The sequence below is a fragment of the Xiphophorus hellerii genome, chromosome 2 (assembly GCF_003331165.1).
Source record: "Xiphophorus hellerii strain 12219 chromosome 2, Xiphophorus_hellerii-4.1, whole genome shotgun sequence".
NCBI lineage: Eukaryota > Metazoa > Chordata > Actinopteri > Cyprinodontiformes > Poeciliidae > Xiphophorus > Xiphophorus hellerii.
The window spans coordinates 6,644,792-6,657,130 of NC_045673.1; the positions used below are offsets into that span (position 1 = coordinate 6,644,792).

Genomic DNA, 12,339 nt, shown 5'->3' on the forward strand with positions numbered 1-12,339 from the left:
AAGTTTTGGCACCTTTGCACTAAGGCATAAACACTTCGTTTCCCCCCAAACCAACATGAACTTAACCAATTTACAAGTTCCAGTTAAAGTGTTTCAGTTTGTTTTAATTCAAACTGGGGTTAGAAATGAGAGATTTCACCCTGAGAATTTGGTCGCCCTCCTCCAGGCCCTCCTTAGCAGCGGGGCTGTCCTCCAGCACTCCGGCGACGAAGATGCCCACGTCGTTCCCTCCAGCCAGACGCAGACCCACGCTCTCCCCCTTCTTGAACTTCACCAGCTTCATGCTCGGCCTGAGGGGAAACGGGGAAACGCAGCAGTTAAAACTCATTTCCAGGGGTATTTACAATATTGCATAAATGCTAAAGTAATGATTGTAAGGTGACAGACAGAAGCCTCAAGAGATTCTTAAATCATGTTATAAGAAGCAGGAATGCTGATAACGCTGATAAATGTACAAACGCTGATAAATGTACATCTTTACATTAAAGCTACCAGAAAAAAATAAAATATCCAGTGAGTATATTAAAATTAATTTACAGCTTCTAATGATTCAGTTAAACTATTAAGGGTTTAATGATTTATAAAAATAAAAGTACATGAGTTTAAATGTGTGGTGATTGTTTTTTTTACATACGTAGAATCAAAATTACATGTACAGGCTAAAATTTATACACAATGCAACCCACTAATGTTGATTTAAATGTTCCATAACTAAACTCTTCTTATTGCATAATTGACCACACTTATCAGAAAAGTTTTAGTTTAGTTAGGAAGCGAAAGAGTAATTGTGGAGTTGCAGTCTGGTTCATCATTTGGAACAATTTCTAGAAGTTTAAGGTGCAAAGTTAATCTGTTCAAGCAATTATATACAAATATAGACATGAAGGGAATCTCCACCCATCGTTCTGGAAGGAGACAGATTCTGGTCCAAATCGTGTGAATTAACCCCAGAAGAAGATGCTGGCTGAAAATGGGGAGACAGTGGAACGACTCCTGTACCGACAGGGACTGAAAGGCCGCACAGCATGGAAGAAGCCATTACTCCAAATAAAGCTTAAAGAAAGCTAGATTGTCGTTTGCAAATGAACACAGGAATAAAGGCCTTCATTTTTGGTGACTTCTTCTGTGGTTTGATGAAACTAAAGTGGAACTGTTCGGCCATAATGACTAATGTTGCATTGGGAGGAAAAACAGGGATGTTATACCATCCTAACTGTAAAGAATGGTGGTGGCAGTATCATGTTGTGGGGCTGTTTTGCAGCAGGAGGGAATGGTGCACTAAATAAAATATATGGCATCATGAGGAAAGAACATTATGTGGAAAAATTGAAGGAACCTCTAAAGACATGTGCAGGGGGGACCTGCTGGGTCGGATGAGGAACCCATTATAACTGCTTGTAGTTCTAGTTTTTTTATGTGCTTCATTTCTGTTTTTATTGTTATGCAAAGCCATACAAGCTCTGGAATGTTTCTCTTTACTTAAGCCATATCTACGAGCACTTTGAACTGCCTTGTTGCTGAAAATGTGTTATATAAATAAAATTACCTTATCTTACCTTACAGTATTTATTTAATTTACCATTAGAAATAAAATAAATCATTACAAGCTAAAAATAGAGAGTCCCAGAGTAATAATAATTCATGTTGCGTGGATGTAAACCCACCCCTTGTGGTTCATTTTTAATGGTTTATTCCAAGAAATCTGAATATTTTAATGTAATTTATTTTTCATATTACCGCAGAATGCTGTCATCATGGGCAGCGCTTGGCACAGGAGCATCAGAGGGACTGACAGGCAAGTCTACATCTGGCTGCCCAGGCTGAGCATACACAGGCTTCGGCTCTGAATATGAACAAAAGTAAACCATAAATTCATTGTATTACTCCACACATTTCATACAGACACAAAACTGACAGCACACTAATCCACTAAATAAATAAAATGCATATGTACTGCCTGGAATAAATACACATGATGGAATAAAAAACAATAAAAATAGAGGCCCAACTGTTCAAAGTATCAGTCAGGCGTTTGTGGATACACAAACACACAAAGCACACTGCGTCCTTAGCTGGGAGGTCAAAGCGAAAGACAGCAGAGCGCTGCAGGCTGGAGAGGAACGTCAGGCTCGATCAACTCATATGGTTTATTTTCACCTGGCTTCAGGCAAACTCAGCCAGACTCAGCAGGCGTCTGGATCTAACTTTTTATGGTGGCTGGGCTTTTTAAAAAAGGGCGAAAAATAATCCAGGAATAAAATACACTGAGGCACAATGGATTTGGGAGAAAAATCAGAACGATTTGCATTTTATCATTTTCACACAGTCACACATTGTTTAGTTTTTCTGGGTTACTATTAAGCAAATTTTGCTGGACGATAAATTGTCCCAGAAGTTATTGCGATAAATGATAATATTGTTGTTTTGAGACAATTTTGAAGTAACATAATAGTAATAATGGCATAATAATAATGCAAGAACACATTGTCAAAGAGCAATGAACTTTAAGTTTTAATGAATATTTAACTCTGGAACTGGAAGACATTTAAAATATCCAAAATAAATAAACAAAAAACAGAAACAACAAATAAAATGAATCATAAAGCCTCTCTAAACAAAACTGTTGTTTAAAAAAAGCGGCAGTTGACACCAAAATACCAAACTGAGACGTTTATCATCCAGGTTTTGGTAGAAAACAAAGAGAAAAAAATAAAAAATGACAAGTCGTGCAAATGGAAATGATTGCGTTTGCTTTAATTTATCATGTGATTAATTGATTGATTAATTGATTTTTGCAACAGGCCCAGCTCTGACCTGGGAGGGGAGGAAGCTGCTTCTCCTCTCTTGCGGTGGATGAATCCTTCGGTTTAGGAAGAGGAATGTCCTCCACTAGCTTCGCTGGCGTTGAGGCAGACTTCGACATCCGTTCATCATCGCGACTTCTTTGACTGTGGATGATAAAAATAATTTCTTTTTAAACTATTAATCTCTGGGAAAGGGGGAAGACACTGAATAATGAATTGTGGAGTGCAAAGCTCTGCAGGCTGTGAAATTCTCTCGTGAGCGGACACGTGCGAGCGGAGAACAGGTGAAAGAAGAACAGCGAGAGTAGGAGGGGCAGCAGCAGCGGCGGCATCTTATTCATGAAGGTCATTGCTTTGCCTGTCCACTCTTTTAGTGCTCTATTTTTAGAGCAGCTTATCTAAGGTGTCAGAGGAAATTTTGTCCTCCAGTGTGTCTTTAATAAAGCTTTCTTGGTCCTCACTGCTAGTTTTAAAATATTTCATGTGCTTTTTATATTTAGATACCAATTTTTGCTGAAAATTCCCTGCAAAAACACAAAATCTTACCAGGTATTTTTGGTCTAGTTTCCAGTGCAAATATCTTAATACAGTTGAAATAAAACAAATACTAACTTACAGGTAACAGTTCGGCAAAATACAGGAGCTTTAAGTCATTACTTATTCTCCTAGAACTTTATTTTTATAATATCATGACTTTATTCTTGTATTTTAATTTTATTTTTTAAATTTTCTTAGCATTGCTTTAATACTCTATTGAACCAAACTGACTTTTAAGTAACTTTTCAGGATGATGTAGCAGTTTGCTTTAACTCAATAATTTCTTAACCTCGATGAAAAAATTACTAGTTCCACTGGCAGATTATTTCACTTATAACATGAAATTTTGTTATAAGTGAAATAATCTAACAGTGGAACTAGTAACTTTTAAAGCAATATTAAGGAATTATTTACTTAAAACAAGCTATATCGTCCTCAAAAGTTACTTATAAGTTAGTTTTGTCATATTACAAGAGTACTAATAAATTTACACAAAAGAATAGACTGAAAATACTTGGTAAAGCTTCATGTTTTTGCAGAAAAACGCTGAAAACCTGATATTGTCAGAATAACAACAAAAATTTCAAAAATATCAATAGACCTTAATAAATAATTTTTCCTTTTACTTAAATGTTAAATTCAAGTAAAATTTATAGGAAACCTATTAGTATTGTATTATAGCAGATATTGCAAGCATGAAAATACCCTCAGCAGTCAAATCTGGTAGAATAAATTTTTACCTGCCATTGCTGATTTGTTGAGGCGAATGTCTGGAGTGGTCTGAGGGTTCGGACCGCCGGTCCGGTGAGCGGGAGCGGCTGCTACGATGTCTGTCATGCGATCGATTGGAATGGTCGGATGCCAGAGAATGGATATCTGAAATGTCTGGTCAGACAGAGGTCAGGAGTTCACCGGGCGCAGAGTGAAGCGGACGCCAGCAGGTATGACTTAATCTGCGATCATTTCAGATGAAAACAACTCTTAATCCCTCACTCACCATCTCTGTCGGAGGCGTTAGCTGAAGGAATGCTGTCATCGAGGTCGGGGATGTTGAGAAGGGTCGCCCTGTCGTCTCTCTGAACAACCATTTTTAGTTTGCCCTTTGACCTTTCGATCAGTTTCTTAGCGTCTATCAAGGAGAGGTTCTCTGTCACTGTGCCGTTAATCTGAGACAATCCAAAGAAAGAGATGTCAGCTTTCGTTAAAATAGTTATGGTGAAAAGAAAGTACACCCCCATCAAATCATGGGGTTTGATGTGTTTTATATGTATCTTTTTTAATAAGTTATCGTTTGTTTGTTTTTTGCCAAGTTTAAAGTTGTTTTTTTTCACACAGCCTCATATGGGTTGGCAAAACATTGAGTGAAAGCCAGCATTTTCCAAACTGGTGATAAATTAGTACTTACCCATGATAGAGGCAGAAAAGCTAACTAGCCAGCCAGTAAGGCTATGTTAGCAGCTAGTTAGCAATAGCATCAATCACCTTGAGTCAGATAGCAAAGAAGATGTCTGCATGTGACTCAAACTTCTGCCAAACAGAAAAGTCCTGCAAGAAAAAAATTTCCTACCCATTCAGGAACAAATATTCCTGACACGGCAACATTTAAAACCTGTGATTTTAATTATTCATGGTCAAATTAAGTTTAAATTAAAAAGTAAGAAATTTTAAGGCCTTCATTTTACCTACATGAATTTAAGACTTTTTAAGAGACGTTTGGCAACTTGCTAATGTAACTTTGTTGAAAACTGGTCAGAGGATTTAAAAAGTGATGAGAAGTAGCATTATTTGCTGTAGACATATATGTTATTGGTTCCATCCAGAAGTTTTGCACATGCGCATAACGCTGGAGAGTAAAAAGACGAGTCTTTTACTGCTGCGGTAGAACGACTCCATTGACAAAATAAAACCTGGAGATGTAGGTATTATTAATTTATCGCAGTATGCCACAGCAAATGGAAATATAAAGAAAAACCGTTGAAGAACAACTTAAAACCACTCGTATTCGTCTTTGTTCTTTGCTCTCTGTGTCGGCCATGTTACACGCAGACTCATTTCTATAGCAACTGACTGACAGCAACGCCACCACTAATGTATCAGGATTCAATACCAAAAAACATGCATACGTTTCCCACACAAAGAACAGAACATTCAGTTCGTTACAGTTTTATGTTTCAAGGTTTGATGTTTATTTTGCGATTATTAGTCAGTGATCACTAGTAGTTGATTAGCTACTGTTGCTAATAGCTGATAAACCACCGCAGTGTTAGATTAGCTTAATTTAAACACCTGCTCTACTGTCGATTTGTCGGAATTGGTGTGCGAGTCCCCCTGTTTTATTCTTAACTGACACACCAAAATCTGCAGCACATTTACATGCTACGGCTGTCAAAGTCAAGCTAGCATAACTTATCTACTCCTTCTACCTCTCCCTTTTTTTAATGAAAACTTTTTTTGAGCTTGTTATCTTGTTGTGGTAGTGTTGACAATTAATAGCTTAGGATTGCATCCCCTTTTCTTTTATATATCATGCGTACATTTAAGATGTAGGGCATTATGTTGACAACTTGACAGCTAAAACCAAAGCTAGTCATCATCTGCTATAAAGCATATGGTCCTCTAAAAGGCAAACAGAACTAAATGAAGAACATTAAGAGGGTTTACATTAAGTTTCAGATAAAAACAACCTGATTTGTTTTGATTAAAAACAACAAAAAGTTGTAATCATCTGTCAGGTTCTCCTTACCTTTAGTACAACGTCCCCCTCCTGGATGTTGCCATCCCTGGCCGCCAGGCTCTCGGGGGAGATGTCCTTGACAAAGATGTGGCTGGCCAGGCGCAGGCCATATTCTGCTTACAGAGTGAACGACAGCAACAAAGACGATGTTAGCACAGAGAGTTCACGTGACAGCAGCCCCACCGACCTCTCTATGCCAACAGCTGCTGCTCCCGCTGGGATTAACAGACTGATTAAAGAAGATTAATTGCTCTTTTACTTATTTACTTGAGTTTGCTCGGATTTTGCTAAGGCGGGCAACTTTTATTTACTCTGGCAGTTGACCAGAGCCGATTTGGAAGATTTATTCAACTCCCAAAACAGGGGAACGGTTGAAAGAATAAAACAACAACATCCCATTATTCGTTTCTATCCCCGACTTTGCGAGCCTCACCTTCATTTTTGCGGGATTTGACGAGCGTGACCTTGGCGGGGCGAGGGGGAAGGTTGTGCGAGCGGCGATCCGAGCGCGGCGACAGGCTCCTCTCTCGTGAGCCGCTGCGCTCACGGTCCCTGTCCCTCCGCCCGCTGCTCCGACCGCTGCGCCTGCCCATGGCCCCGCCCACGCCGCTGTAAGCACCGCTGCGCCCGCTCCGCGTTTCGTATATCTCTTCGTCGTAGCTGTCCTCCTCTTCGTCATGTTCGGACATGGTTTCCCTCTCCCCCAGCCGGCCCATGGGAACGTGCACCTTTCTTTTTCGTCTGATTGTCTGACCAAAGGAAATCAGATTCAGTCGCTTCAGATAAAATCAATCGTTTGCTCCCCTGAAGTTTTGCTTTTCTATTCGTTAGATATCAAACGCAACGCTCGCTACCACATACTCACAATTTTGGCAATTTTTCCACTTTTGCGAAGCTGCTGGACAGCGTACGCATGTTCTACATTGTCCATGGAGACAGCATTGACCATAACCACTCTGTCATTTTCCCTGCAGGCGAAAAAAAAGTTTAGAAAAAAAACCGGAACAGACACACTGGAGTCTTTCTGGAGCATTTCAAATGTACTAATTATTTATGGAGAGTAACTCAAAGCTAAAATTAGAGATTTGATCCAGCTTCCAAGAACAAAATCTTACTGCAGCAGGCCTTCTGCTGGGCCGCCTTTCAGCACATCTGAGATGACGATCGAGGTCTCGCCACTCTGAAAATGAGGGTTATCCCGACCTCCTGATATGGCTATCCCAAAGCCAAACCCTGGTGCCTGCACAGGAAGAAATATACACACATAGGCCTGTCATAATAACAAATTTTGCTGAGCAATTAACTGTCTCAAAAACTATTGCAATAAACAATAAAATGGTTTATTTTATTGTTATTGCACTGAAAAGGTCTTCAGTGTGAAGGTCTTCAGTGTGAAGACATTTTCACACTGAAAAGGTCTTCAGTGTTAAATGGAAATGACATAATAATGCATGCAATTTCCTGCCAAAGATTTATTTTCTTTGCATTTTATTTTCAAAAGAACACTTAACACTGGAACTGATAAACAAAATAAACAAAACAACCAAAAACAAAAATAAAATGGATTCTCAGTCTCCATTAACAAAAGAATTTACTTGAATAAAAACTAAACAACATAAAGCCAAAGTGGAAATAAATACTGCATTCAATCAAAAGAGTGCAGATTATGAAGTCTGTATATTATATTGCCCTTCAGTAATCATTAGATTTAAATAGAGACGATGGGCACATCCGACTACCTGATGCAAAAGTTCACACTACACGGTTTTTTGCCCCGATTTTCCCCTTATGACAATCTTAGTGTGTGGTGTGTAACGATCATCATGGCTGCTGATCCAAATCAGGGGTTTTCCCCGACTGGGAGCTTAAGGCAGCCTGTTGAATGTGACAGGTAGCCAATCAGAAAGCGCGGATTCCTCTCTGTGCTTCCTGAGGGGAAATTACGGAGGGGAATCCCAAACAGCTGACAGGAGGCAACCAGAAGTCCAGCAGACATCAGAGATGATATGTGGAAACAACATTAATGTTTATTCAATATTTCCTGCAAAAAATATAGAAATGACAAGAGGAGGAGTTGGAGCGAACACACACACACCCCCACACACCGTTTTTAGATTTTATAGAATTAATTACCGTGAAGTTTTTGAGATTATATGGAATCAAATATGTTGCCTATCACTTTAAAATGGTTGTACATGTAAATGATACAGTTAAAGTCAGAATCATTAGCAAAATCACACAAAACGCTTTATTTGAAAGGGTGTGCATGAGATTGACATGACACTGACATTAACTTCATTAACATGAAGGAGTCTTCATTAAATGTTTATGAAGTGTCATTCAGGAAATAATGACACTTTTAATGAAAGTTTTAAGGTAAGGTCATATTATTTATGTAGCACATTTTCAGCAACAAAGCAGTTCAAAGTGATTTACATGAATTGGAAGGAAATACAAACAAAACAAATTAAATGCTTAAATATACAAAGAAAGCTACAATATATAAGTTTTCTGGCATTTTGCAAATAGAATCCCAGAAAACTCAATTCTTGCTTGGAGAATTGAGTTACAGAAATAAATCTACATTTCTACAACATCATATTTTACTTGAATTGTATCTGTAAAATATCCTTATTAATTTTGACCCAGGAAACAGGAAGGAAGAGAAGAAGAAAAGGAGAAAAGCGAATGCCTTACCCTGTGTAGTGTAACTGTGTGCTGTTCCCAAATGACTGTCTCCTCCATCGCTGCACTCTGAAAGACAGAAGAAGAAAAGTTTTCAGCTCCAAAGGATCAGATGCAGTTCACGTCCAATGAGCTAAAAGCTGGCAAACGGTTTTAGCCTAATTGTTAACATGGTCACAGAAGCTAGGGGAAAAATGCGTCTTTTAACACTTTGGTCTGAATAAAAAATATAGGAATTCAATACTTTCCTTACATAAAAAATACATTTAACTGCTTTTAAAACAAATAGACACTATTTGACCAATCATTAAAGCCAGAGCTGACCTGAAATAAATACAGAAAGCAAATTCAAAAAGCATGGAGCTCACAAAAAAGGTCAACCATGTTCCCTGATGTAATGGTTTTTAACTAGAAATAAAAAAACACATATCTTCATGCAAATATTAAAATTAAACCATAATAACATCCTAGTTCAATTCTGAAGCACAAGTCCAAACATGTCTTACAGCACTTTTATCTCTACTTCAGGCTCAGATGCAATGCTTCAAAGACAAGCTGTATTTTCTTGTTTTAAAATTGCACTTTTAATAAACTTTAACATTAATTTCTGGGTGAAGAAACATCATGTTAAGACCTGGTGAAAACAAAAACCTTAGCGACAAGGCACTCGTCTTAATAAAGTAAAAGCTGGAGTCAGTTCTCCCTTTTTCTTGGCATCTAATAGACAATTTAAAATGTAACATTTCACAAACAGCAACTCAGTTTGGTTTTTATTTTAAAAAAACTGCTGTTCAGCTTTGTTCTTTATATAAGATCTATAGCACAAAGTTCAGCGTTTACAATGCATTACAATAGCAAGAATTATAAAAATATATATAAATAAACAAAAGGAAACCACCAGATAATGGAGCAGCCTTGAAAATAAAAGCCACAAAAACTTAAAAGACACTATGATGTAATTTCACATCTACTAAATTTTTGTGAAACATTAAACAGCTGCATATAAAACATTATTAGGCCTATCCCTTTAAGGTAGATTTCTACTCGCATTACTACATCTAATCTGATAAATCCTGTAAACTTAATGTGTTAGATTACGACTTTTAGAACAATTCTCTACACAGAAAAACCCAAGATTTCACTTTGTGCAACAATATGTGAGGAAGCTCAAGAACAGTGATCAATTTGCGAGGATTTATGAAGCACAGAAAGGTCAGTAGACGCCCAAAATATATTTCATTGGCAAGCAACGTGAATGCTTTGTGCATGAAATATAACAGCCCACCAGATTTTGCATCTAAAGCAGTCTTTTGGCATTGACATGCAGCACACATTGACAGCAGCAATCCAATACACTGTGCAGCTCCTTTTTGAGTCCCAAATAAAATAAATTAAAAGATTATTCTTTTATATGCACTATGATTTTCTTTGACTTTATACAAAGAAACACAAACAGAATCTGTCCTGCTGATCAACCTGTCAGAGGAGATAAAACATGAAAAAATGTAAATATTTTATTCTAACTAAACCTCTTCTTAATGTTTCTGTCCATGTTTTCAAAACAAAGCCTATGATAACTATAAGGCCAATTAGAGTTATACAAATGACTACACTGCAAAAACACTAAATCTGACTTATTTTTGGTCTACTTTCTAGAAAGGTGCAAATATCTTAGTACACTTGAAAAAAATCAAAACTAACATACAAGTAACTTTTCTTGTTTTAAGTCAAAAATTCCTTATTATTGATGGAAAAAGTTCTAGTTCCATTGGCAGATAAATTAACCTATAGCATAGGAAAAATGTCTTGTCTTTTATTTTGCCATGTGACACGATCAATTACATGCAGAGGAAACCCTGTATTTACAGCTGAATCTGAAAATGGAACTGGTACTTTTTCATCAATATTAAGAAATCATTAACTTAAAACAAGCTCCAATATCTTGCTGAAAGGTTATCTATAAGTTAGTACATTTGAAATAAGACGAAACTAAGACATTTGCAGTAGAAACTAGTCCAAAAATACTTGGTAAGATTTTGTGTTTTTGCAGTGTGCATGCAGGAATAGGAAAGTTTACGTCTGCGATTGTGAGCTGTTTTTTGGTTTGACCAACAGAGCCTCCTTCAACACATCATCTCTGCGTCAGTTACGACCTGTTGGCCAAATGCCAAACATCAGCTGGCGTCTGGGAACACAGGCAGCTTAGTAAATTCCAAAAGTGGCGTCAGACGTTCCCAGCTTGGCAGCATCAACCGCAAACCTGGATAGCAGCTGATGGTGTTACAAACACAAAGCGAAGGGGGAGGGAGGAACAAAAATTTGAACGGGACGACTCCTTTTGACCTTTTAAACAGAATGGAGAGCAATTAGGAAACACAGAAAAACAATTCCTGAATACCAACAAGGTTTTTTGGGGAAGGTTTAAACCATTGGGATTTACACCTGGATCTTTTTGGCGTTGTGCAAAGGCTAAAGAGATCATGCACTGATGATATTTCGAGGTTTCCTCTAGCATTTTTTTAAAAAGACATTTTAAATATCCAAAATACATAAAAAAACAACAACTAAAATTATTTATGAAGTCTCCGTAAACAAAACTATCCTTAAAAAAAGGATAGTTGAGACAAAAGCACCAGACTGAAGACCTTTAACATCCAATTTTTGGTAGAAAGAGAGAAAATAGAAAAACAATAAATCATGTCAATGGAAATTATTGAGCTTGTTTTACTTTATTAACTGCTTTAATAATTGCAACAAGTCTATTTACATATTTTTAACATCAGGGTTTCCCCCAGTGTATTATAAACCTGGCGGGCCACCAGGCTTTACTTGTGCCCCCACCAGGCTAAGCACTGCTTATTTATTTATATATTTTTTAATGTTTGCATTTTTAAGACTTTATAGTTGGTGTTCAGGCATTAATCTTCCAATAACACATAATTATCAGGTGTTATTTGATGAAATAAGGTATTATACATATATAAATAAAAGCAATCAAAAAACTGACAGCTTTTATTTTGCCATGTGACATGATCAATTACATGCAGAGGAAACCCTGTATTTACAGCTGAATCAATCTAAAGCTGATTCATGTTGTTTACTGTTACTGAACTCAACAAAAGCAAAACAAAATGCAACTTTTTAACTCCATGCAGTGCTGATTTATTTATTTTATAATAGAATGTGAACCATGTCTGACCAATTCTATTCAAATCAAAAGGTAGAGAATAATAATAAAAAAAACAACATATTTGTTCCTGCTGTGTAGATCCCCTTGTGTTGTGTTTACCTTTCTCCTACACACATCTTTCAGTACAGGGATGTAATTGCTCAGCTTGTTGCTCTGGTAACACAGGAGACCAATGTGGCATTGCTCGAGTAGCCTGACATTTTCAGGACACGTCTGAAGGCTCCTTTCAAACGTGGGAGGTCTTGAAACAACCCAGCCACATTTAGAGTCAAACAATACTTTTCATTTTTATTTTATACCTAACATTTAAGCAGCATTGCTTGGATTCCCATCCAAGCAATTATCAGGAAGAGATCGTCCACTATCTCAAGTGAATTTTGGTGAAAATG

General features: G+C 37.3%; 1 protein-coding gene across 1 annotated transcript in view; it reads right to left on the reverse strand.

Annotated features, from left to right (window-relative positions):
* Positions 1 to 12,339, reverse strand: part of tjp1b (tight junction protein 1b) — a 93,884-nt gene that overhangs the window by 26,166 nt on the left and 55,379 nt on the right. The window contains 10 exon segments of the mRNA XM_032581731.1: positions 140 to 290; positions 1,738 to 1,843; positions 2,815 to 2,948; positions 4,082 to 4,226; positions 4,339 to 4,507; positions 6,085 to 6,191; positions 6,509 to 6,824; positions 6,941 to 7,043; positions 7,191 to 7,315; positions 8,773 to 8,829. Of these exon segments, the coding sequence (XP_032437622.1) occupies positions 140 to 290; positions 1,738 to 1,843; positions 2,815 to 2,948; positions 4,082 to 4,226; positions 4,339 to 4,507; positions 6,085 to 6,191; positions 6,509 to 6,824; positions 6,941 to 7,043; positions 7,191 to 7,315; positions 8,773 to 8,829 (1,413 nt within the window).